Source organism: Hoplias malabaricus, chromosome 2, assembly GCF_029633855.1.
Source record: "Hoplias malabaricus isolate fHopMal1 chromosome 2, fHopMal1.hap1, whole genome shotgun sequence".
In the NCBI taxonomy this organism is placed as follows: Eukaryota; Metazoa; Chordata; class Actinopteri; order Characiformes; family Erythrinidae; genus Hoplias; species Hoplias malabaricus.
In genome coordinates this window covers 22,396,875-22,423,410 of record NC_089801.1, presented here as the reverse complement: position 1 = coordinate 22,423,410, position 26,536 = coordinate 22,396,875, and the positions used below count along the sequence as shown (strand labels likewise).

At 40.7% G+C, this 26,536-nt stretch overlaps 1 protein-coding gene across 1 annotated transcript in view; it reads right to left on the bottom strand.

Moving 5' to 3' along the window:
- The window catches only part of LOC136686757 (sodium/potassium/calcium exchanger 3), a 53,785-nt gene extending 27,457 nt beyond the window's left edge, over positions 1 to 26,328 (bottom strand). The window contains exons 1-2 of the mRNA XM_066660713.1: positions 25,909 to 26,328; positions 14,765 to 14,875 (exon numbers count right to left, since the gene is read on the bottom strand). Of these exons, the coding sequence (XP_066516810.1) occupies positions 14,765 to 14,875; positions 25,909 to 26,020 (223 nt within the window). The 5' untranslated portion in view covers positions 26,021 to 26,328. The remainder of the gene's footprint in view (positions 1 to 14,764; positions 14,876 to 25,908) is intronic.
- Positions 26,329 to 26,536: the final 208 nt, after the last annotated feature.

Sequence of the window (26,536 nt, the reverse complement as noted above, 5' to 3'; positions counted from 1 at the left end):
AACAGTAGAGGCTGATGGACACTGATGGATGACTGTCGAGATCCTCCTCCACGCTTCAGACCAGCTGCCCACGCTCCAGCAACCACCAAGTGCCTTGAAGCTGTCCCTACACTGAAGTTCTCATGGACTACTAACTATCATCACCAGTAGATTGACCAGAGGAGGATGGGTCACCCCTTGTGAGCCTTGGTTCCTCCCAAGGTTTCTTCCTCAGCTGGGGGAGTTTTTCCTTGCCACTGTCGCCCCTGGCTTGCTCACTTGAGGGTTTTACATTTGTCTTTACATTTCATGTCAAATCTTGTCTTACTGGAATTCTGTGAAGCTGCTTTGTGACAACATCAGTTGTGAAAAGCGCTATATAAATAAATTTGATTTGATTTGATTTAGAGGCTGACTGTTTTTATTATATTTTTAGGATTATTATTATTAGTCAATATAAGATCACTGTGTCTAACAGAGGGGCAACATCTGGCAGTGACTATAGTCAGTGTCCACCCCAGCCCCAACCTGTCAGAGCTCATACACATCACAATGACCTTTCACCCTCAAGCCAGGGCTGCTAGCCCCGCCTACTGAGCATCAGCATCCAATCAGAATTTGTAGTGACCGTGCTATGGCCAATCAGAGGCTGGTCTGGCCACATGTGCAGTTGCACGTGTCTGTGGCCCCCAGCGAATGGTGGGAGTGGGGAGGGCTCTCGTAACCATGGCGATGGCTCAGAGTCTCACTTACTGTGCCTTCCACCACGGCTGTGTGTTTTTTTATTTCGCACTCGTTTCACAACTGATCCAATCATGAGTCCAGGGTCAGGGTCAACAAGGAGCTGTGTAATCTGTGTGACTTACGATATCATTCTTTATAATGGGGCCACGCAGTGTGTGTGTGTGTGTTGTTTGTGGTTGTAGGGGGGATTGAATAAAGCAGAGGAAAAAAAAACAGACTAAGTACAGATGAACTGCTGTATGTGTGTGTGTGTGTGTGTGTGTGTGTGTGTGTGTGTGTGTGTGTGAGACAGAGAAAAAGAAAGTGAGTGAGTGAGAGAGAGAGAGAGGATATGTGTGAGAAGGTAAGGCTGAAAGGAGAGAAAGTGGGGGTGTGTGAGACAAAAAATAATGAAGGTGAAAAGTGGGAGGAAAGTGAGAGATTGAGAAAAAAGAGAAAAGGGAAAAATGTGAAAGAAAGAAGACACACAGAAGAAGTGAAAGGAGAAAGCAAGAGCGAGAAAGTGGAAGAAAAGAAAAGTAAACAAAAAGGTGAAGGTGTAAGACATTGAGAGGAGGTGTAAGAGCAAAAGAAAGAGTGAGAATGTGTAAGTCATAGAAAGATGAAATAATGAGAGAGAGAGAGAGAGAGAGAGAGAGAGAGAGAGAGAGAGAGAGAATGTTGTGTTATTGACTGCAGAGTCTGCAGGACGTCTTGGAGTCCAGCTAAGTTATCGAGTGAAAAACACCACTATGCTGTTTCCAACACACACACACACACACACACACACACACACACACACACACACACACACACACACATTCAAACACGTACACACTACACTCACATACACATTCAAACACGTAAACACACACACACACATGCTGAACCCCCCCAATACACACAAACACACAGACACACACAATCTAAAGCCCTATACACACTTATATATGCACACTAAATCCCCAGCTACATACACACACACACAGTCCTCCACACACACACACACACACAAACACTAAAACCCTAGCCCCCCCACACAAGCACAGACACACTAAACCCCTAGCAACACACACACACACATGTACACATACACACTACACTCATAGTTACAGACACAGACAAATAGACACACGCACATTGGGATACACACAGTACCCCACACACACCCACAAAAAAACCCTGCTCCATCAGAAATACTCGGACCACCAACTCCCTACCCCCTACACACACACACACCCACACAAACATATAAAAACCCAGCCCCCCCCAACCCCCCACCGACACACAAACACACACACACATATATTCTGCTCCAGATACACATATATGCACACACACAAACACACACACACATACACACAGATACACTTCCTTTAAACACAGGCATTAGGACGCTGGAGCTCCGGATCTGAAGTCTGGAAAAAGTTGACCTTTACAGACAGAGGTCATTGTGTAGGGAGCGTCCAGAACAGCTCTGTTTGAGCCTCATGTTTAAAGTTGATATTCGTGTCATAACCAACGTCCAAACAAGTGTGTGATCGCTCAGCAGAGTGTGTTCAAGACTGTAGTGCTCAAAAAAGTGTACACTGCAGTCAAAAGGGATCTGTTTCCATTCGATGCAGTCAGACTTTATTCTTCTGAAATGCCACTTCTCTAGATGCAGTGGAAAATTGCTGTGAGGATTTGATTGCATTAATGAGAGTGGATGATTATTTTTGGATCACAGGCAACATTCCAACTCACACAACCCAGAGGGTGCCACGCTATTTCAGGCTTTTCTATGGGAGCAATGTAGCCGCTGATGCTCCACAGTACAGCACTGTTCCTAAGGCCACAACAGCTGCACAAGATCACCATGGCAACAGACTTCAACCTACAACCTACAGTCCTATGCAAATATTTGGCCATCCCTGGTCATTCATTCATTCATTCATTCATTCATAATCTGTAATCACTTCATCCTGGTCAGGGTAGCAGTGGACATGTTCACGCACTCACCCAGTCACTCACACACTCACAACTGTGGATAATTACATCCAACTTATCCAATTTCCAGCCTGTGTGTTTGGACTGCAGGAGGAAAATGGGGCACCTGAGTGATTGAATGAGTGAGTGAGTGAGTGAGTGAGTGAGTGAGTGAGTGGGTGAGTGAGTGGGTGAGAACATATGTGAGTGAGTATACAAATAGGTATTTGAGTGACTTATTGTGAACAAGTGAGTGAGAATATGAGCAAGTGACTGAGTGAGTAAAAGAGTGCATAAATTAGTGAGCGAAGGAATGAGTAAGTAAGGGACGGGGTATGAATGTAGTGGTTGAATGACTGAGTGAGTGAGTGAATGAGTGAGTGAATTAATGCCTGAGTGAGTGAGTGAGAAAATGTGTGCAAAAATGAGTGAGTAAAAAGGGAATATGTGTGTAGCGAGTAAATGACTGAGTGAGTGAGTGAGTGAGTGAATGAATAAGTGAATTAATGCCTGAATGAGTGATTGAGGAAATGTGCATAAATGAGTGAGTAAATAAGGTAATATATGTGTAGCAAGTAAATGACTGAGTGAGTGAATTAGTGAGTGCATGAATGAATGAGTGAATCAATGACTGAGTGAATTAGAAGCCAGTTCCACAATGTGCTTTGCCCTTATTAAAGGCATGTTTATGATTACGTTTCGACTTATATTCAAATGGATGATGAAATTATCTCTTGTGATCAGGGATGTGCACATTTGTGCAGACGGACCCACAAACATTTACAAAGGCTTATTCCAACAGGCGTCAAAGAGTCTCATCTTGATCTGACCAAAGACAGCAGTCGAACACTCAGAAATATAACACATCTGTTAATCTCTAATAATCAGCAGCAGAAAACAAAGCAGACAAAGCAATTCATGAAGACTGTGGATTGTGTTTGCTCTCTCTCTCTCTCACCCCCCCCCCCCCACATCTTTCATATGCAGGCACAAACTGTTCCATGTGGAACGTACCAACTTTACGCTGCCATTTTTACTGATGTAGTTATATAAATTTACATAGTTACATCATTTCTGCAGTGTTTATGCAAAACATGAACTGATTTTTTGCTGCCAAAAGGAAAACTAGGATGTTTGTCCTAAAATAGCAGCCGCTAGCTAAAATCGTCCATATCTCAGTCTCTCGGCCTCAGTCTCAGTCAGATACATCACAACTGAGGCAGATAAACACAGATATATTTATATTACTTGTATAGATATGTTACATAGATGTAAACAGATACACACATTGATAGAGAGACACATAATAAATTAGGGTCAGCATGGGGGCCTTACTGGAGGTTGTGGGTTCGATTCCCGCTCCGGGTGACTGTCTGTGAGGAGTTGGTGTGTTCTCCCCGTGTCCGCGTGGGTTTCCTCCGGGTGCTCCGGTTTCCTCCCACATTCCAAAAACACACGTTGCAGGTGGATTGGCGACTTGAAAGTGTCCGTAGGTGTGAGTGTGTGAGTGAATGTGTGTGTGTCTGTGTTGCCCTGTGAAGGACTGGCGCCCCCTCCAGGGTGTATTCCCGCCTTGCGCCCAATGATTCCAGGTAGGCTCTGGACCCCCCGCGACCCTAAATTGGATAAGCGGTTACAGATAATGGATGGATGGATGGATGGGGGCCTTACTCATGATTCCTAAACACGTTTATAAATAGCGACGAAATATATTATTACAGTTCACAAGCAACAATCTATATCTCGTATTCATAAATCCTCATGACCTGCAGGACTGTGCGAAGTCAGGCATTTTAAAAACTGGAGCTACTAATCAATATGAAATACCTGTTATTAATTAACAGCACAGCTTTCAGGGACAGGACAACATCATGCACCCAACACTATGGGTCTGAAAGGACATGGTGCTGTCACGAAACCTGCGCTAATAAAAGACACAAAAGAATCAAAGAAATAATAATCAAACAATGGGGTTCTAACAACATTGGACTGACCGCCCCACAGCCCATATCTTACCATCGCTGTGTTGGATTTTTGGGATCATGGGGAACCGTACTCTACTGTATGGCCACAGTCATATAGAGTTAATGACCAGGAGAAATCCATGTAAGTGGTATGTTCCTCGGCCAAAAAGCCCAGCTTGGATTGTGACTCTTTCTTTCTCCTGCTGCAGATCAGAACACACACGCCTCCTCCCCCTCCTCACACACGTCACATGACGCCACACAGCACAGCGAGTTGCCTCTCCTCAGGGGGGGAAGGAGCCTAAGTTTAGTAAAAATCACAGGTACACTCATCCGCCGCCCCTCACCCACCACATCACGCAATCAAACTCCATGGCTTTATCTCTGTCTCTCGCTGTCTTTATGAGATTAAAGGTGATGTCAGGTAAAAATATCCTCAGCGCTAAGACACTGAATAAAGTCTCTGGTTAAATATATCAGGTGCATCCCTCATCTTCTCGATTGCTGCTCTGTTGTCTCCAAAAAAGGTACTGGGGTAGTACCTTCTGAGGTGGTGTATATTTTACTTCACGGTTATATACACTACATTTATACAAATGAGGTTTCCTGAATGGTTCTTTAATAAAAGCAGTGGTTCTAGATAAAACTACATGTTCTGCATTCACCTTTCTGCATGGTGAACTGGTTCATCCAAAAATGAAATGGTTAATGAGAATGTATAGCACAAACTTCCATGTATATGTTAAGTCCAGCTTGTTATAATAAAAGAATCCTCTAAAAGGTGCTACATAGAACTATACACAACGTATACAACATCCATCTCCATTTGTCTGAAGAATCATTTCATCATACAAAGAATAAGTTCCCCACGGTTCCCTAAAGAACTCATGGTTCCAACCAGAACCACTGCCTTCAATATCCTTTTTATAAAGCCATCTTTTTTTTTTATAAAAGAATCTTTTGTGATTAGAGATTTCAGCTAACATATGTGCCTTCACAATGAACACAGATATTTAACTTGTATTGTCTCCACAGAATGCAGGTCTGGAGCAGCTGAACATGACTTTAAGGTCACCAAGGTCCTCTGCGGCAGAAAAGGCTCGTCGTCTAAACTCCTGCTGATTACATAATCAATAGCGCTCATGTGCAGTAAAGGTGCAGTGAAAAGCACAGAGAGAGCTACCGTCTAATTTCATATGTATAACAGAATACAGTATATTCAGATAACGGCCAGCTGAAAGACCCTCATTTGATGAGCTTCAGTAGTCTCCTTTATTCGGGCTGCAGACTGACCTCACAGGCAAGCACTGGCGAGGGTAACAGTTTCCTCTGAAGGGACCTTAATACATTTAGAGATGAGCTAGAGTGGCTTCTTCCTCCTTAATGTTTATGTGGCTGAATTCAATCATATCCTAACAGCAATATTCTAACTACACTCTTTAATAAATAGGTGCTACAAAGGGTTCCTTGAGTGATGCTACTGAGGACCCCTTTAGGTTCCATAAAGAACTATTTTAGCTAATAACTTTTAAAATTGGTAATGAACCTTAAAAATGAGAGAAGTTTTTTTTAAACCTTTAAAAGCTTCTTCACACTCACAGATCTCTTAAACACAATGCTTCTTTATGGAACTAAAAGTGGTTCTTCTATGGCATCGCTCAAAGAACGTTTTGTAGCGCCTTTATTTTTAATAGTGTAGTTTACAGCCATTCCAGAAGACTAGAAGTTGTTGATGTCCTTAATTTCATAAGGAATGCTTGATGAGTATGTGTTCTGATAAGATACAAATACGACCCTTCATAAAACCTTTTAAAAACAGTTAGGTCTCGATATCAGTTGTACACTTTTTATTGTAAACTTACAAATTACAGTTATTGTAAACTTGAGGCTACAGATACACTGTTGTAAATTTCAGGGTACATTTACATTGTTGTACATTTGAGGGCACAGGTACACTGCTGTAAATTTGAGAGTACAATTACACTGTTGTAAATTTCAGAATAGAGTTACAGTGTTGTAAATTTGAGAAAAAAATTACACTGTTGTAAATTTGAGAGTAGAGTTACAGTGTTGTAAATTTGAGAGAACAATTACACTGTTGTAAATGTCAGAGTACAATTACACTGTTGTAAATTTGAGAGTAGAGTTACAGTGTTATAAATTTGAGAGAACAATTACACTGTTGTATATTTGAGAGTACAATTACACTGTTGTAAATTTGAGAGTTGTAAATTTGAGAGTAGATTTCCACTGTTGTAAATGTAAGAGTAGAGTAACACTGTTGTAAATTTGAGAGTAGAGTTACACTGGTGTAAATCTGAGAGTAGATTTCCACTGTTTGGAGTTTGAGAGTAGAGTTACACTGTTGTGAATTTGAGAGTAGAGTTACACTGCTGTGAATTTGACAGTACAATTACACTGTGGGGAATTTGAGAGTAGAGTTACACTGTTGTGAATTTGAGAATAGAATTGCACTGTTGTGAATTTGAGAGTAGAGTTACACTGTTGTGAATTTGAGAGTAGAATTGCACTGTTGTGAATTTGAGAGTAGAGTTACACTGTTGTACATTTGAGAGTACAATTACACTGTTGTGAATTTGGGAGTAGAGTTACACTGCTGTGAATTTGAGAGTACAATTACACTGTTGTGAATTTGAGAGTAGAGTTACACTGTTGTACATTTGAGAGTACAATTAAACTGTTGTGAATTTGAGAGTACAATTACACCGTTGTGAATTTGAGAGTACAATTACACTGTTGTGAATTTGAGAGTACAATTACACCGTTGTGAATTTGAGAGTTCAATTACACTGTTGTGAATTTGAGAGTACAATTACACCGTTGTGAATTTGAGAGTACAATTATGCCATTGTGAATTTGAGAGTAGAATTACACTGTTGTGAATTTAAAAATACAAATACATCGTTGTGATTTTAAGAGTACAATTACACCATTGTGAATTTGAGAGTTCAATTACACCATTGTGAATTTGAGAGTACAATTACATTGTTGTGAATTTGAGAGAACAATTACACTGTTGTACACTTGAGAGTTCAATTACACTGCTGTGAATTTGAGAGTACAATTACACTGTTGTGAATTTGAGAGTTCAATTACACCGTTGTGAATTTAAGAGTACAATTACACTGTTGTGAATTTGAGAGTACACTTACACCGTTGTGAATTTAAGAGTACAATTACACCGTTGTGAATTTGAGAGTTCAATTACACTGTTGTGAATTTAAGAGTACAATTACACCGTTGTGAATTTGAGAGTACAATTACACCGTTGTGAATTTGAGAGTACAATTACACCGTTGTGAATTTGAGAGTACAATTACACCGTTGTGAATTTGAGAGTACAATTACGCCATTGTGAATTTGAGAGTAGAATTACACTGTTGTGAATTTGAGAGTTCAATTACACCGTTGTGAATTTGAAAGTACAATTACGCCATTGTGAATTTGAAAGTAGAATTACACTGTTGTGAATTTGAGAGTTCAATTACACTGTTGTGAATTTGAGAGTACAATTACGCCATTGTGATTTTGAGAGTAGAATTACACTGTTGTGAATTTGAGAGTTCAATTACACCGTTGTGAATTTAAGAGTACAATTACACCGTTGTGAATTTAAGAGTACAATTACACCATTGTGAATTTGAGAGTACAATTACACCGTTGTGAATTTAAGAGTTCAATTACACTGTTGTGAATTTACGAGTACAATTACACTGTTGTGAATTTGGGAGTAGAGTTACACTGCTGTGAATTTGAGAGTACAATTACACCGTTGTGAATTTAAGAGTACAATTACACCGTTGTACATTTGAGAGTACAATTAAACTGTTGTGAATTTGAGAGTACAATTACACCGTTGTGAATTTGAGAGTACAATTACACCGTTGTGAATTTGAGAGTTCAATTACACTGTTGTGAATTTGAGAGTACAATTACACCGTTGTGAATTTGAGAGTACAATTATGCCATTGTGAATTTGAGAGTAGAATTACACTGTTGTGAATTTAAAAATACAAATACATCATTGTGATTTTAAGAGTACAATTACACAATTGTGAATTTGAGAGTTCAATTACACCATTGTGAATTTGAGAGTACAATTACATTGTTGTGAATTTGAGAGTACAATTACACTGTTGTACAATTGAGAGTTCAATTACACTGCTGTGAATTTGAGAGTACAATTACACTGTTGTGAATTTGAGAGTTCAATTACATCGTTGTGAATTTAAGAGTACAATTACACTGTTGTGAATTTGAGAGTACACTTACACCGTTGTGAATTTAAGAGTACAATTACACCGTTGTGAATTTGAGAGTTCAATTACACTGTTGTGAATTTAAGAGTACAATTACACCGTTGTGAATTTGAGAGTACAATTACACCGTTGTGAATTTGAGAGTACAATTACACCGTTATGAATTTGAGAGTACAATTAAACCGTTGTGAATTTGAGAGTACAATTACGCCATTGTGAATTTGAGAGTAGAATTACACTGTTGTGAATTTGAGAGTTCAATTACACCGTTGTGAATTTGAGAGTACAATTACGCCATTGTGAATTTGAAAGTAGAATTACACTGTTGTGAATTTGAGAGTTCAATTACACCGTTGTGAATTTGAGAGTACAATTATGCCATTGTGAATTTGAGAGTAGAATTACACTGTTGTGAATTTGAGAGTTCAATTACACCGTTGTGAATTTAAGAGTACAATTACACCGTTGTGAATTTAAGAGTACAATTACACCGTTGTGAATTTGAGAGTACAATTACACCGTTGTGAATTTAAGAGTTCAATTACACCGTTGTGAATTTAAGAGTACAATTACACCGTTGTGAATTTGAGAGTACAATTACGCCATCGTGAATTTGAGAGTACAATTACGCCATCGTGAATTTGAGAGTAGAATTACACTGTTGTGAATTTAAAAATACAATTACATCGTTGTGATTTTAAGAGTACAATTACACAATTGTGAATTTGAGAGTACAATTACACCGTTGTCAATTTGAGAGTAGAATTACACTGTTGTGAATTTGAGAGTACAATTACTCCGTTGTCAATTTGAGAGTAGAATTACTGTTGTGAATTTGAGAGTAGAATTACACTGTTGTGAATTTAAAAATACAATTACATCGTTGTGATTTTAAGAGTACAATTACACAATTGTGAATTTGAGAGTACAATTACACCGTTGTCAATTTGAGAGTAGAATTACACTGTTGTGAATTTGAGAGTACAATTACACCGTTGTCAATTTGAGAGTAGAATTACACCGTTGTCAATTTGAGAGTAGAATTACACTGTTGTGAATTTGAGAGTACAATTACACCGTTGTGAATTTAAGAGTACAATTACACCGTTGTGAATTTGAGAGTACAATTACACCGTTGTGAATTTAAGAGTTCAATTACACCGTTGTGAATTTAAGAGTACAATTACACCGTTGTGAATTTGAGAGTACAATTACGCCATCGTGAATTTGAGAGTAGAATTACACTGTTGTGAATTTAAAAATACAATTACATCGTTGTGATTTTAAGAGTACAATTACACAATTGTGAATTTGAGAGTACAATTACACCGTTGTCAATTTGAGAGTAGAATTACACTGTTGTGAATTTGAGAGTACAATTACACCGTTGTCAATTTGAGAGTAGAATTACACTGTTGTGAATTTGAGAGTACAATTACACCGTTGTCAATTTGAGAGTAGAATTACACTGTTGTGAATTTGAGAGTACAATTACACCGTTGTCAATTTGAGAGTAGAATTACACTGTTGTGAATTTGAGAGTACAATTACACCGTTGTCAATTTGAGAGTAGAATTACACTGTTGTGAATTTGAGAGTACAATTACGCCATCGTGAATTTGAGAGTAGAATTACACTGTTGTGAATTTAAAAATACAATTACATCGTTGTGATTTTAAGAGTACAATTACACAATTGTGAATTTGAGAGTACAATTACACCGTTGTCAATTTGAGAGTAGAATTACACTGTTGTGAATTTGAGAGTACAATTACACCGTTGTCAATTTGAGAGTAGAATTACACTGTTGTGAATTTGAGAGTACAATTACACCGTTGTCAATTTGAGAGTAGAATTACACTGTTGTGAATTTGAGAGTACAATTACACCGTTGTCAATTTGAGAGTAGAATTACACTGTTGTGAATTTGAGAGTACAATTACACTGTTGTGAATTTGAGAGTACAGTTACATTTTTGTACCTGTGTCAGAACTTAATTTTCTGAGAGTGGAAGAGGGTCTGGTTATGACAGCATCAGGATCAGGAGCCAAATTCTCAGAGCCTGAAAGACCAACCCTTGTTTATAATCCTCGAGCTATTTGCTTAAAACTCGTTGACAAGAGTGATGAACGGTTCTCCTGACGACAGCAGAAAGAATATTTTTATGAGACATTCTGCCAGGTCCCCGTTCTCACTACTGTCTCCAAATGTGCCCTAAAATATCCCAGACGGGAAAAAAATCAATTCCGACAAAAAATGGCCTTTCCTTGGCGGCCAACGCAAACAAAGGAGCGCATAAAAAATTCCCGCTGAGCGATCGTTATTGACACGTCTAAAAATAGCACCTTCCCTTTTATTCTGGCTATTTATTTATTTATTTCGCTGCGGACCTTTTCTCCCTCTCCCTCTCCCTCTTTCGTCTCAGCTCCTGTTCCTACACAGCTCCCTATAATACACACAACACACACACACACTTCCAAAATTTAGCATTCAGTTGCCTAGCAACGCTGGCCTCAAAGGGTCCTCGCCAGAAGACGAGGGGGCTGCCGTCTCCTTCTTTTTTAAGGAACGACAGAAAGCGTAAAAGGGAGAGCGAGAGTGTGGGGAGGAGAAAAAAGATGGCAAATAAAAGACAGAAATAAAGGAGAACGGGATCAGCCTGTCGTCTTTTTGCCGTCTCCTCCCGACCGGATTCCTAGACGGCAGAGAAGGCTCATCTGAGTTCCAGCTGATTGCATAATCAATGACAATGGTGTCCAGTAAAGGGGCAGTGAAAAGAGCAGCGAGGGCTACCGTCTAATTTCGTATGTATAGCAGAGCCTGGCCAATAATGGCCAGAAGAAAGACCTTCATTTGATGAGCTTCTGTGGTCTCATTTGGTCAGCCTGAAAAGTGACCTCCTGGGCGAGTAATTTCTACAGAGGGCAGTTAAGAGACAGGCAGAATTGTCATCTACACTGGGCTCAAGAACAAAATATTACTGGGGTCTCTTCACCCAATGAATTAAAGATTCAATTGTAGTCATGCAATAAAGGACTCTGCTTGACTCAGTTAAGGCAAAGCTAACTGGATCCTGAAGTCGTAGGTAAAAAGTAGTAGGTTGTGTTTCACTCCTCTGCCAATCAGCAATCCCTGAGCCTGGCACTACAGACAAGTACAGAGTGTTCCTGACTGAGGACCTATTTCTCTCACCTGCTACTGCGGCAAAAGTCAAGAAAATTCAAACCCTTGTCAAGCTACTTTCAGACAATTTAGAGTTATTCGCACACAATGTCGAGTCTCTGCAAGCCCCAGTTCAGACTTAAGTCACTGAGCTGTGGCTGGAGTCAAGTCTGATTTGAGTCTTGAGTTGCTAAAGTTTAAATTTGAATCAAGTCTCCAAACCCTGCGGTGAGTCGAGTCTCAATTGTCTGAGACGTACGTCTTAATTCTCAGGGGTGCAAGTCCAATTCAAGTGTAAAGTTCCTGTGGTGAGAGACTAATTCCTGGAGTGCAAGTCAAAGGAGTTCATAGAAAGTGAGTCCAAGTCAAGGCTGACGTTTCTGGGGTTTGAGTTCAAGTCTCTGAGCTGCAAATCTAAGCTGAATCAGACCTGAGAAGTTTTTCAGATGTGCAGCGTTTAGCTTCAAGTCTTTAAGCCTTGTGTCTCCTTGGGGTTCAAATGTCTGGGGTAACATATCTGGAGTCACTTGAGTTTGAAGTCTGAAATAAGTGTTTGAGTATTTTATTACTGCTCAAAATGACCATGTCTGTGTTTTTCCCTGATTTCCTCAGAGAATATTCCATGTCTGATCATTTTAATCCTCTCCGGATGCAAATCTCTGCATTTGAACAGGCAGATCTTGTCAGAGTTTGGGCACTGCTGCATACCGTATTTAGCCTCTGAGTGCACGTTTCCATAGATACACCCAGAAAAGATTTTCTAACCAGTGAAACAATATGAAAATGGAAGAAATAGTTAGGAGTTAAAAGTTCTACTGACTTCACCTGGGAGAGTGTCATCAGAAGAAGGATTAACATATAATGGCAGCTGCAGTTATATTACTTCTAAACATGTGACAACAATCTTATTTGGGAACTAAAAACTGGCTCATCCTCCAGTTTTTCATTGTCATCCGGATGCGAGAGTTTTATCACAGAGGACGCATGTAAAATATTTATCACAGGTGTTCCCCTGAAAAACTAATCCAATATGAATGGGCTAAAGTTGAGTATACTAAAATAAAAACAAACAAACAAACAAAAAACACTGTGCATACATAGAACCAGTTTTATTTTTGAGTGTGGAAATGATGGACACTATTGTCTCACAATCCAATAGGAAATGAAAAGGGAGGAGCTTCTCTTGTCGGGAACATTTTCACCTTGTCCCCAGTGCTCTAAACCCCACATAGTGCCCTTGACAGATTATGGGATGTAGCCTGAGTCTTGTCTCTGCATCTTCGAAGTCTCGAGTTTATCATTAGCTTTAAGTCTCTTGTGATTTGAGGCACTGACTCGAGTCCCCATTTCTGTGAAAAACCTACAAACCTGAGCTGAACAAATAAGACATCGGATAAAGACATATATTTTCTAGAGTACAATAAACCTTGACATTGAGTACACCCCACCCCTGAGCTTTGGTCTGTATATTTCCAGTTGGCCTGTGGACCACTAACCACCTTATGAGCTGAAGAAACAGATGCACCAAGAGAGCTGCTGGTTGTGGCTGTATACTTTTTATTATAGTTTATACTCGGTGAAGCCTTGTGACAACACAGTACCTGTTCTGATGTATTCCTTCTGTCACGTTCTTTATAACTTGTTCTGTTTACTTGTCTTCTCTCTCTCGCTCTCTCTCTCTCTCTCTCTCTCTCTCTCTCTCTCTCTCTCTCTCTTTCTCATCTCTTCTCAGCACATGTCTGGCACACTCTCCACAAACTTTCCCTTGCGAAGAAGCCAAGTTTACCTTACTGAGCTTAGACATTAGGAAAGTCCATAGTTTGTCGACTACTGTTTGCCTCCTGTTTTGAGAGCATAATCCAACACGCACAGAGCTAAAACCCCAAACAGTTATATACAGACACATGCCCAGACAGACACAAGGCAACTCTTCCTTAAGCTGCACTCTCATGGTCATATTCATTTCAAACCATATGACTATGACCTGGAGTAGCGTGGCCTTAATTTGTACTAAAGCAAAACTATTACTTCAGTAAAAAGTGCATTCAGGAACAACTTGAGGAGAAATAAAAAACTAGCAGCCAACGCCTCCGTTTTTATGACAATTCGTACACATTCACCCAGTTACTCACACTTCAGGACAGTTTCAAACACTCTCCCAATCGCTCGCATACACAGAGGACAGTTTCACACACTCACTCAGACACTTGCACACCTGTGGACAATTTCACACAGCCAATCCAGCATGCGATTTTGGACTATGGGAGCAAAGCAGCCAGAAGAAACCCATGCAGATACAAAAAGAACACACTCCTTACAGACAGTGATTTGAAGAAAGAAAACTCAAATCTCTAGGACCCTGGAGCTGTTTGGCATCAACAATACAGGTTAACATCAATGTGAGTGAGACACACAGCTCACCATCAAGAAAGAACAACATCAACTACAGCACATACATGAACTGGGTAGTATTTTTTTCAAAGTGTGTGTGTGTGTGTGTGTGTGTGTGTGTGTTGGAAGGCTCCAGCCACACACACTACTAACAAAGGAGTTTTTACATGTCCCCTTTAAACAGTGGGTGACATAAACAGACAAGTCGTTAATCGCAGTTATGAGAAATAATCCTCAGCTAAAATTTCATGACCATGACAGCCCTAGCTTTAAAGACCCTCAGGAGGTTTTTCTCACCTGCTCGAGGCAGCTCTATGGTGTGGTTCTCGATTCCATCCTGCATCAGTTTGCGTCTGGACCAGTCAGGACTGATGTCTTCAGCTGGATCCGTCCCCGAGGGCTCTGTCTCTGTGAGAGCAGCAAGAGACAACAAGCCTTGACTAAATGAACAATGAAAGAAGATGCTTCTCTACAGACATCAGACATCAGCTTACCTTTTAATTCTAAAATCAAACATGTTGAAAAACCACACAGAAATGTGACAAATTAATCACATTTCTGTCACATCTGTCGTTCATTCACCAATTTAGAGGCCCCTTCTAATAAAATGAGAAGCTGTGGAGCAGCTGTCCATGAGAATACACTCATGCCTAATGCCAAGTGTCAGTTAGATGGCTACAAAGATCCCCAGTATCGTGCTCATTCGACTTGTGGATCTCCATCCACTGTCTTTAGGATCAGTCAAAGTGGTGTAAAGAGTTAGGCGTCAGTGAGAGTGATACACAAACACAAAACACTGCTGTTTCTAACCTTTGGGACCCTAGCTTACTCTATGGTTAGGGTCAGAGTGAGGTTAACGTTTAGGGCTATGATCAGTGTTAATTCTAGCATCGACTTGTTTTTATTTTTTATTTTTGACTAAAATGGGTATTAAATTTATTCTCATTTTAGTAATTTAATAATTGTTGGTTAAGTTTGGTTGTGAAAATATTTTAGTCTAGATTTAGTAAATTAAACATAAATTTGTCTCATTTTAGTCATGTATTTTTAGCTAAATATTTTAGAGGTAATATTTATTACTAACTGTCATAAAAAAAATAATTATAGCTTATTAGTCACCTTACATTTAAAAACATTCAAAAATACGGTCACTTTATTTTTTTAATATTTTTGCCACCAATTTAACATCAACGTTTTAAGTTTGAAGTGCTCTGCAAAAGGCATTGCAAACTGAGACTGAGCCGACTCCAAGAGATTCATCTCTATGAATCAACCGCCAACCGTTGATAAAAGCAAGTCCCAGATGAAGATTCGATTCTTTAGGAGTCGATTCCTCTTGACTATTATGCCAAGCTGCTCGTTTCCCTGACAACAGTAAACAAATGAAGCTGTTTCTTGTTTTTATTTCCTTGTGATTTTCTGTTTTCAGGTCAGAAAGAACAGGTCAATTATCAGTGTTTAGTTTTTGTTTGTTGATCAATAGTATTATAACACATTGTGATTTAGTTTTAGATTATGGTTAGGAATTACAGTTATGGTCATGTGTAGGGCTAGGGCTGGGGTCAGGTTTAGCAGTCAGAAAATCCCACAAACATCCACAAATCTATTTAGTACACACTGTGAAGTACACACAAATCCTGGGAATGGTCTTTTAATAAAATATGTGACAGCCTGCTCTCGACACAAAGCAAAACAAGCACTTACACAATAGATTTTAACACTATTCACATTGGGCTCTCACCACAGATGCACATTTGTTACATTTCTCTGTGAAAAATGTGCTTGAGAAAGCTTTGGAGTATGAGTAGTGTTTCCAGCCACGCTCAGACTAATTCCACTCACTCATCAAGTCAAGGGGAATAAAAAGCATGAGGCGAATATTGCAGCTTGGTAGTGGGCGTGAGTCACGTCCATGTTTTCCCTGGTGATTCACGCTGGCACTTTGAAACACGCCACTGTGTATTATGACAGTAGGTCCCACTTTGCTTTGGACACAAATCAATGAGTAATCACATGCTATTACCCAGTAATTACAGCTAAATATTATGACATGTTAAATCAATAGGCCAGTGCTCTGGTGTAGTAATGTTTGGTGGACATGGATCATTTGGAACAAGAAGTTAATTTTAATAGCTTTCCATTCCAAAGAAATCAGGATAGAAGTCTATATACTCTTTCAAAGTTTAGCTTTGGTAGTTGGTTGCACATTCTGCTTCTTTTACAATCACAGGATCCTCTAGCAGGAAGAATTATTTCAGGACCTAATAGCTGTGTGGTAGTTTAAAAACACATGCAACAACAACGTAACAACTGGTCATTTAATCAATCTTAAAGATAGATTGTAGCTGTACAACATCTTTCAATGAATGTTCATCAACTTCACTTTTTACCTTTATATGTCATGATAATTACTCCATAATTATTATAAATAAGTGCAAAAACAAGTTGGTTCACCTGTGTATTTACTGAAACCTGTACCCTGTCTATAACAGTAAATATATAGCAATAATTTACATTGATTTTAACACAGTTATTCTACTCTTAATATAATGAAATTTGCTCTTCTCTTCAAAAGCTATGACAAAACAAATTCTCAAACCTGCAAGAAATGGCAGCCTATTAGTTTGCATCGTATTTAAAGGGTTGCCAAAAACTGTAGCTTTTGAACAGGGGGATTTCGGTCTCGGTGGCATGTTTTTAAACTGAGCTCAAGATTAAACAAACAGATTTAAATACGCATTTATCAAGGTAATGAACAGATGTTGCCAGTCTGGACCATGGACACCCAGCCAGGCTCTAGTTTCAGTTTCTTTTCCAGTTGCCAGTTCATTCCTGAAAACACTCAGCTACCTGAATTAGGTGTGCAGGTTTCAGCGGAGCAAAATGGAATTTAGTTTTTACAGTTTTGGAGTGGACAATACTGCGTTTCAGATGCACTACACTCCATGCTTTGATCTTCACCTAAGAGCCAGGAGGAAATGATGCCAACTTCAGGTCTGAACACACCCAAGGTCTTTGTGTTGCTTCTTCCTCTGTGACAAGACAGCCCACCATTACTGGTCTGAAAGGATGTGGAGCTGTCCAGTCACTGTTACAGTGAAACGGAAATAGACACAACAGAAGCTTGAAAGCTACAATGAACCAGGAGCTCAGACTTGAACATTGCAGACTGACACAATGTGCATCCAACTTTGGAAGTGTGGGGAAAATATGGCTACAGAACATGGAAGTTGGTGGAGCAGGATATAACTATGGGGCTGTTTTTTTGTAAATTAAATTTTGATGAGTGCTGCAAAAAACAACACTTCAGCAATGGAAGCCATTTTGATTTGCATCAGCAGGAAATTCCAGGCTGATTTCTGGATGAGACTCAGGGCTGATATATTTTCTTTCCCACATATTTTGTACTTTTTGAATGACTGATTTTCTTGTAGTCGCGGGTTAAGTTTGTGTATCACAGCGTAGATTGGGATAAAGAGAGAGGGACCTCAGGAGTCTGTGTAGTGCCTTTGTGGAGGAAAACCTGGTCCCTTATCTGTCTCTCTCTCTCTCAATAGGATGGGCTTTATTTGGACGCCCGTTTTGCCAAGCTATATATGGAAAAAATCAACAGTGTGTTTTTACTACACTCCCTCCTTCGTGGGCCATGGAAAATAAAGATGAAACATGGCTGCGATGCCACACACAGAGATGAAATTTAACTGGACCAAGGTGGCTCTGCTTATTCAAGTCATATAAGAAATGATACACAAATGATGGAGAGAGGATAGAGAGAGAGTGACACACTGAGAGAGGTAGACTGAGAGTGTTTGTGTGTGTGTGTGAAAGAGAAGAGTGTGAGATAACAAAGAAGGAGGGAGACAGAGTGTGGCATAAAGTGAAAGTGAGAGAGATGGAGAGAGAGAGAGAGAGATAAAGAGAAAATGTGAGAACAATAAAGAGTAAGAGAGAGATGGAGAAACAGAAAGAGAGCAAAATAAAGAGTGAGAGAAAGGTGGAGAGGTGGAGCTAGATAGATAGATAGAGAGAGAGAGAGAGAGAGGACGAGTGTAAGGTAGAGAGAAGGCCGGAGGGAGAGAGAGTGAGGGATAGAAAGAAAGAGAGATGTAGAAAGAAAAAATGAGAATAAAAAAGAGTGAGTGAGAGATGGAGAAACAGAGAGTGTGAGAGGGAGAGAATGATAAAGAGAGAGAGAGTAAGAAGAAAGAGAAGAAGAAGAATGAGAGACAGAGAGAGAAGGGGGGGGGGGGGGGGCTGGGGACGGGAACAGTTTGTTCTTTTATTCCTATCTGTTTAATGATCATCAGGTAGCAGCCTGTGGTGGTTCTTTTTTGTTTGCACCGGGGGCCGGGGCGCTGGTCACTTTTGGTCAAGAACGGAGCGGCCTCTTTCATGTGGGAGGCGTGGGATATATGCAAGTCAAATGAGCCCGAACATCACACGCATATTAAGCGCACGCTCTTAAGGGGGCTCTGGTGGATGATTAATGATTCTGTGTAGCAGTTTACAGCCAGCGTCCGAGTTTGAAGAAAAGCTCTGGGTGAGTTCCTTAAAGAAGCTATTGTCACTTTTTTACTACCAGGGAGCAACAAACACAAAGTGCAATTGCTGTGCAGACCCTGAATGAACCAGTTAATGCTCCACAGAGGGGGTCCCCTAAGCGGGTGCCAGCCATGATTGAAGTAAGTTTAGTGAAGGCCCTCTGAGATATTCAGGTGTAAGCATTACGGCTGTTTCCAAAACTACTGGACAGTACTCAATCTCTCCAGGTCCACTGCTCCACAGCACCACGCCCGGGGGTCTTCAGAGCTCTCCGTCTCATAGGACGGAGCATTGTGAATGAGTGTGTGTGTGAGTGAGTGCCTGGGTGAATGTGTGAAATTTTCCACAGGTTAGTGAATGTGTGAGTGTGTAAGTGATTGTATGAAATTTTCCACAGGTGAGTCAATGAGTGACTGGATGAGTGTGTGACAATGTCCAAATGTGTGTTTGAGTGACTGGATGAATTTTTAAAATGGTCCACAGGTGTGTGTGTGAGTGTGTGACAGGGTGAGTGTGTGAAATTGTCCACTGGTGTGAGTGACTGGATGAATTTTTAAAATGGTCCACAGGTGTGTGTGTGTGTGGGAGAGAATGTGTGAGTGACTGGGTGAGTGTATGATGCCAATGTATGTTTCCAAATGGGCTACAAAACCACCATGACCTTGACCAGTATGACGCAGCTATGAATAAATGAATGAATATAATCTCAAGAAGGCTTCAATCAGAAGCCAGTACAGTCATCTCCTGCTTTGTGTAAGTAACAGAACAGCATCAGTACAGCCACCATTCAAGAGCTATATTCATTCATATTACACACAATACAATCTAGACATAACTTTTCCCACTCTGTCTGGTCAAGGCATGAGTCTGAGAGAAGAAAGCTAGCCTCAGGGCAGATGTTTCCACCTTGAACTCCACTCTCAGACGGACAGACGGCCTGGTGTGAGATATCGATACTCTTGGAGATTACAAGATCCCGCAGAAGGTCAAATGGGACACGAATGAAAGTCCAGGGATCGTTTATTACCATTCGTATATTGTAAACATTATTTAACGATACCCATTCACTCAGAACTGCTCCTAGAACAGATCCAGAGCTCAAAAAGCATCAGAACATACAAATGAAATGGGACCATGCAAGACTTGTCACAGCCTTGATCCAATCAGAAAACCAGGTAAGCGAGAGCTGGGAGAAATCACGCTCCACTCTTGCTTTCTATCTTAACAACTCCACAGCTGTGTCCATCCGTGCAATGGGAGATTGAACAGATGAACCCAGTGCTATGGGTCTGAAAAGGATGTGGCAAAGTCAAGAAACCCTAACTGTCTTAATCGAACTGGTTCAGGTTTTGTCTCTCCGCCGTGACCAAGAATCCGCATCTGGAGGCTTTTAGATAGTGAAGAGACCTTCGAGCAACAAAAAGCATGAAAAGGCTCAAGGATATTGTGTTATTCCTGCTTCATAGGTAGGTAATATTGAACTATGTTAGCTGTTTCAAATGTGGGTGGCACGGTGGCGCAGCAGGTAGTGTCATAGTCACACAGCTCCAGGATCCTGGGGTTGTGGGGTCTGTGAGTTTAGTGTGTTCTCCCCACGTCTGCGTGGGTTTCCTTGGTAGGTGGATTGGTGACGCAATAGTGGCCAGAGGTGTGAGTGTGTGTCACCCTGTGAAGGACTGGCGCCCCCTCCAGGGTGTGTTCCTGCCTTGCACCCAAGGACCGCGACCCTGAATTGGATAAGTGGTTATAGACAATGAATTAATGTTTCAAGTGTATTACTTAAGGTGGAACAGAATCTGACCACTTACTTTCCATGAAAGTAGACAAAACTAAACAGCTCACATTAAAAATGAGATTCTTTGGTAATTTAAACAATGAATAAAAATGTACAGACAATTTAAACTTCAAACACAGGAAAGGTACAGTCGGCTTCTTACTGAAACATACCATTCCACCTTAAAAGTTGCAGAGCTTCTGAATGAAAACAAACACAAAAGGGAGTTTTATGGTGAAAACTGTAGTTCTCCAGAATGGTCCACATTGCCTTTAAGGGTTAGAATTATGTTTATGTTTCGGGATTAACGTTAGGTTTAGGTTGTTAGCAATTGTGTTAAACAAACACAAAATGCCGTTGTTTCTAACATTTTGGAGCTTAGATTTAGGTTTAGGATTTAGGTTTAGGATTAAATTCAGCATTAAAGGTAGGGTTAAAATGAAGTTTACATTAGGATTAGTCCTACATTTGTTTTTTTATAAATGTTTTAAGGCTGATATTCCACACAGAGTAGCCAGAAGTCCACTATGAAGCAGTTCTCATAGAGACCAGACTGAGCCGTAATGAAGACAAAGGTTGGACTCATTAATACTAACAAACTTGACTTGTGTAATCAAACGACCTGAAGGCTAAGAACGCTGCCGTGTCTGATCCACCACCAAATCAGTGTCACTGACGCGCATCCCAAATCATACCTGCTCTGTGGGGCTCCTGACCATTGAAGAAGAGGGTGAAAAGAAGCAAAATACAGACTACAGTCTGTAATTGTAGAACTACAACGTGCTCCTGAATGGTCAGTGGAGCTGAGAGAATGTAGTGACAGTGAATGTAGAAACAAGGAGGGGGTCATAATGTCATGGTTGATCGGTGTATCGTCCAGTTGTTTTGCTGCAGCTGACCCTTGAACCCTGTGAAGATGTAAACAGGTGAATGGTGGGAAGCAGATGGTGGGGTTAGCTTCACATGACACTCCATATGAGAACACAATCACTTGCAGTAAACAAAGCAGTATGGCGACAGCTTGGGTCTGGATTTGCTTTTGGGGATGAATTACAACTCGTTTTGAAGATTGGAGTTTGAGCCGAGGCCTATACAATACACTGTGATGTTCCCTTTAAGCAAAAAGGACAGAATGAAACCGTCCAGTCAAAAGAAGCTATGTCAGGTTTGTACTTTCGTCTTTTAACATAGTGTAGTGTAGCAGTCCTGAATTAATTCCTGCAAGCGTAAATGTAATCTGATAACATGGGACCCTGATACACTATACAGCCAAAAGTATGTGGACATTCATCAAATGAAGTACAACCTATTTTGCCCTTCTTTGCTGCAGTACAAGGTTTCACTCTCACTTCTAGACTAGATTTTGGAACATTGCTGTGAGGATTTGGTTGCACTCTGCAAATAATGAGATCATTCATGATGTCAGGTACTGATACTGAGCAGTTAGTTTGGATCACAAACACCACTCGGTTCCACACATCCAAAAGCAAGTCATTATTTGGAAGCACTAGGCTGAAATTTGGACTCCATTCTGGCTAAAGCTAACGTATATGGACCCGGGGACCCATATGTCCAGAATCTCAGCCAAACCCTGACTAAAAGGGTCAGCTCCCTCTGTCCGTTAGACTGGATTCAGGATGTGGCCTTGACCAGCACGAGTACTCTGTGAAGTTTGATCTCATTGACCCATGGGGCAGCCAGCTGTTCACTTTGAAAAGAGGAAGAGTGGTAAGTGTGTCAAGTCCAATAATACATCATACTCGACTCCTAGCACACTTCCACATTGTCACTGTCCAGAAAAAAGTACATGTGGAAGCATTTCTATTGGTCCTTAAGTTCTAAAGATTTATTCCATTGTAATGAGCAGTTGATGTGTTCAAATGGTGTAGAAAAATGGAAATCAGGACAAAAACGGGGATGCTGTGTTTTGTTTGGACTGCATTGATATGAATTGCTTATTATCTGCTTTTCTGCATTGCTTTCCCTCTTTTGATTCCTTCACGTTCTCTCCCTGCTTTAAATCAGGAGGATAAGCTGGTGCCCTGTGGCTTTTATAGTACTTTTTTGTTGTTGGTCTTTTTCTTAATTAACAAGAACCGCGACCGGACAGACCTACCTCCAGGAGAACTGGGCCCTGGTCTCTAGAGTCCACACACACACACACATGCGGCCTAATCCCTCATACCTACCATGATTTTCTCACTGTTCAGGCTGAGCCTCCCACCAAAAACAAAAGGAGACAGTCAACAGCCTACTACTGTATTCTCCATTACCGCACCTTTAGGCAAGGTCTGCCTTTTTTCATTTTACTTCAGTAAATTCACAATTGTTCAGAGTGGTTTGAAGTAAAATGGGCCATTTTACAGAATATTTCAGAATTGTTCAGAGGGGTGGCGATAGTAACCAGACGTCTGGTTTGTTTCCTGATATCTGAGATTATTATTTAACAGTTGTTTTAAGAAAAGGACACTTATTGGGCCCCAAAAATGACCTCATAGTGTTATAAGGCAAAACATTTTCACCATTACATTTTCCACATCACGATCAATACCAATGTGAATAAATGCACCTGGGATTAATGCACTTATTCTCATTGTGTAAACCTGGTCATATTTTTATCAACTGGAAACATGAACTGCACTAAATTGCACCCTTAGTATCAATCAGTAAAGATTATGATGTTAAATTAATATGTCAAAATGATAACTTGGTTTCTTAAATTATTTGACTTAGAATGTCAAAATAGCATCACATTTTCTGAAAATTATCCAGAAATGTAGCACCTCAAAAGTATGATTTACAATATATAAATAATGAGTATTATAACAATACATTTTGAGAAAATAAGCCTCATTTCAAAAGAAACACTGTAAGACATTTCTTTGACATAATAAGCTGTAATTTTAACTTCCCTTGAATATGATTAATATGGCTATGTCAAGAAATGCTAATGAGTCGTACTTTTGAGAATTCAATCATTTATTCATTCATTGTCTGAATCAGGTACAGGAGGTCCAGAATAGTCCAGAATAACTGTGTTCAGGGACAGTCCATCACAGGTCAAACATTTACTCACCTTCTCATTCTATTTACACTTTGAGTAGCCAATTCACCTAACTACGTATGTTTTGGACTAAAGTGGGAAATGTGAAGAAAGTGGAGCACCTGGAGGAAACCCACACAGACACGGGGAGAACAGACCAAACTCCTCACAGACAGTCACACAAGGCGACTCATTTTTTAAAAATTATTATTTTGAAAGATAAAAAAAACATGTCAAAACGTCAAGAGGATGAGTCATTATTGTATAAATTTGTGTCAGAAGTTTGAGACTGCAAATCAAAAATTTGAGAAATACCTTGTCATCAATCCCGTGTGAGGGCCATGTTTGCAGCACCAGCTGGGTAGCAGCAAATTTTGTCCATGGATTAAATTTAGGCACCAGGTATGGATGCCCTCCAGGATGAGAGACGGGACAAGAATGGGTTAATTTGGGAAGGACACAGGAAAAAACAATGTATCTCTACATTAAGACAACACACTGTCCACGTTGACCACTTCGATTTCCTGGGCTTGTCACACTAATCCCATACCAGGCCCATGACAATTTTTTAACTCAAGGGTGCGCTGGATTTTTGTAGTTTGATTTTTGAGAAAATGTCACTATTTTTAGACAATATATGATCATTCTCACAATTTAAAAAAACAAAAAGTGATTATGTTGAGATCTTGTGTTGTTTTGTTACTACGTGTGCCAGAAACAGGTTGTTTTTCTCTGTACTTTTAGGCGGGAATGAGCTTTGTTTTTTCTTTTTACATAAGACCCTGGTGTTTAACCGCCACTCTGAGGCGTCACGCGCATTTTTTCCCTCTCCTTTGCTCCTCGTGAGCGCGGGAAGCAGAATCTGAAGCGCGCTAGAAGGGGTGTGACGCAGGTGTGACACTGGGCAAAAACTGTCAGAAAAGAGGGGAAAAACAGAAATAAAGCGGCTAATTCTGCTCCCAACCACGGAGTCGAGGCCATTCACCCACTGCACTCTTTAATACAGCTTACAGCTGGTTACACGCAGTTCTAAAAACCCGAGGAAAAAAGTAGGCTAATGCGGCTAAGCCCTTTAGTAAAGGTATTCATATTATGAAACACTTAGCGTTTGTTACCTCAGTGTGGACGTGGTTGTGGAATGGGCTTCGTCCCAAACCGCACACTACACCAAACTGGAACACCACCACAAAGTCAAGTACATCATATATACACTTCTAGCCTAGCGTACGTGTAATTTCATGGAGGGAGGGAGATCAAAACGTTATCAATAATAACATTAAATCAGACAAAGCTTACATTCTGCTAATAATTACATTCATCTTGGGCTGACAGCTGGTAGCCACATACATATTTTAATATTTCCATATTTACAAAGCCGTTGGTCGTTTCTTTCCCATGACTGTTTGCCCCCAGACCCCTTGTTTGACCCCACCAACGTTCAGCCCAAATTTAAGTCCTTGACGTAGCCTATAGTATGTTTGTGAATTGGGATCAAACCTTGAATTTTTCCACATTTTATGTAGCACTGAAAACGGGTTCTTTGAGTCAAAACAATGTATTTGGTTCCACTCTAATTATATATGTAGAACCCGTCTTTGAATAACGTTCCTTAAAGTGCCAGTAACTTCATTTTCTGCATGCTCATGCTGTACAGAAGCACTGTCTTCTCTAAAGGTCCCTTGGAGAGCCAAATTTAAGGGGTTAGAGACACGGGGTCTCTGGATATGTCATGGTATTACATTTGATGAAGAACACTGTTAAAGATGGAAACATTGTTAAAGGTGTAGAGAAAAAAAATTACTAAGAGTACAGTTTGTTTTTATAGTGTTCATGGTTCAATACAGGAACCTTAGCTTTGTCTAAGAACCCTTGAAGGACCAATTATCCAAGCATTTGGTTGGATCTTTGAGCGTTCATGGTTCTAGAATCACCTGCTTTACTAAAGAACCCGTGAAGAACTATTTCCCCAGACATTCAGCTGGTTCTCTGACTGTTCCTTGCCCTGTAGGCTACAGAACCCTTGCCTCCACTAAAGAACCCTTGAAGAACCGTGTTTTCCTCATGGTGCAGCTTTCTCGTTACCTGTCAGGTGTTGGACTCGCACGAGTCCCACAAGCGCGAGCAGCCCGAGCGCGCCGCAGCAGAGCCGCTGAAGCGCGCGCCTTCTGCGCGAGCGCAGCGCCGCCGCCTTCATGCCGTCGCCTCGCGCCGCTCGGAGGAGCGCACGAACATCGCCCCGCTCCCCGTCCCCGAGGCGCGGCGCGCGGGAGAAACTTTTCGCTCAAGCCGCTTCTGCTAGTGGCTGCTCCGCGCGCTCTACGTCCGTCGACGGCGCACGGAGACACACGCGGAAATGTCTGGACGCATCGCAACCGCTCGTGTCCAACGATTTCTGACCAGACCCCTGTCTTCACGATTCACTCACATGTCCGCGGGTCAGGCCGAGGGTCGCTAACGGGAAAAGACTCTCTCTCTCTCTCTCTCTCTCTCCCTCCGTACACATGCACTCTCTCACCACTCCCACTCACGGTTGGGGTCGTGTGCCAGTGGTCGTGGTCTAACTCAGAGACATGAAAGTGAAGCGTCACTAGGGGGCGCCACAACCCCCTCACGTCACATGGTAGCTCAACCCCAAAAGCTCCCAATCCATTTTTTACAGAATTCAAGAACCCAGTTCCATGCTCAGAAGGGTCTAAAAAGGGGACTAAAG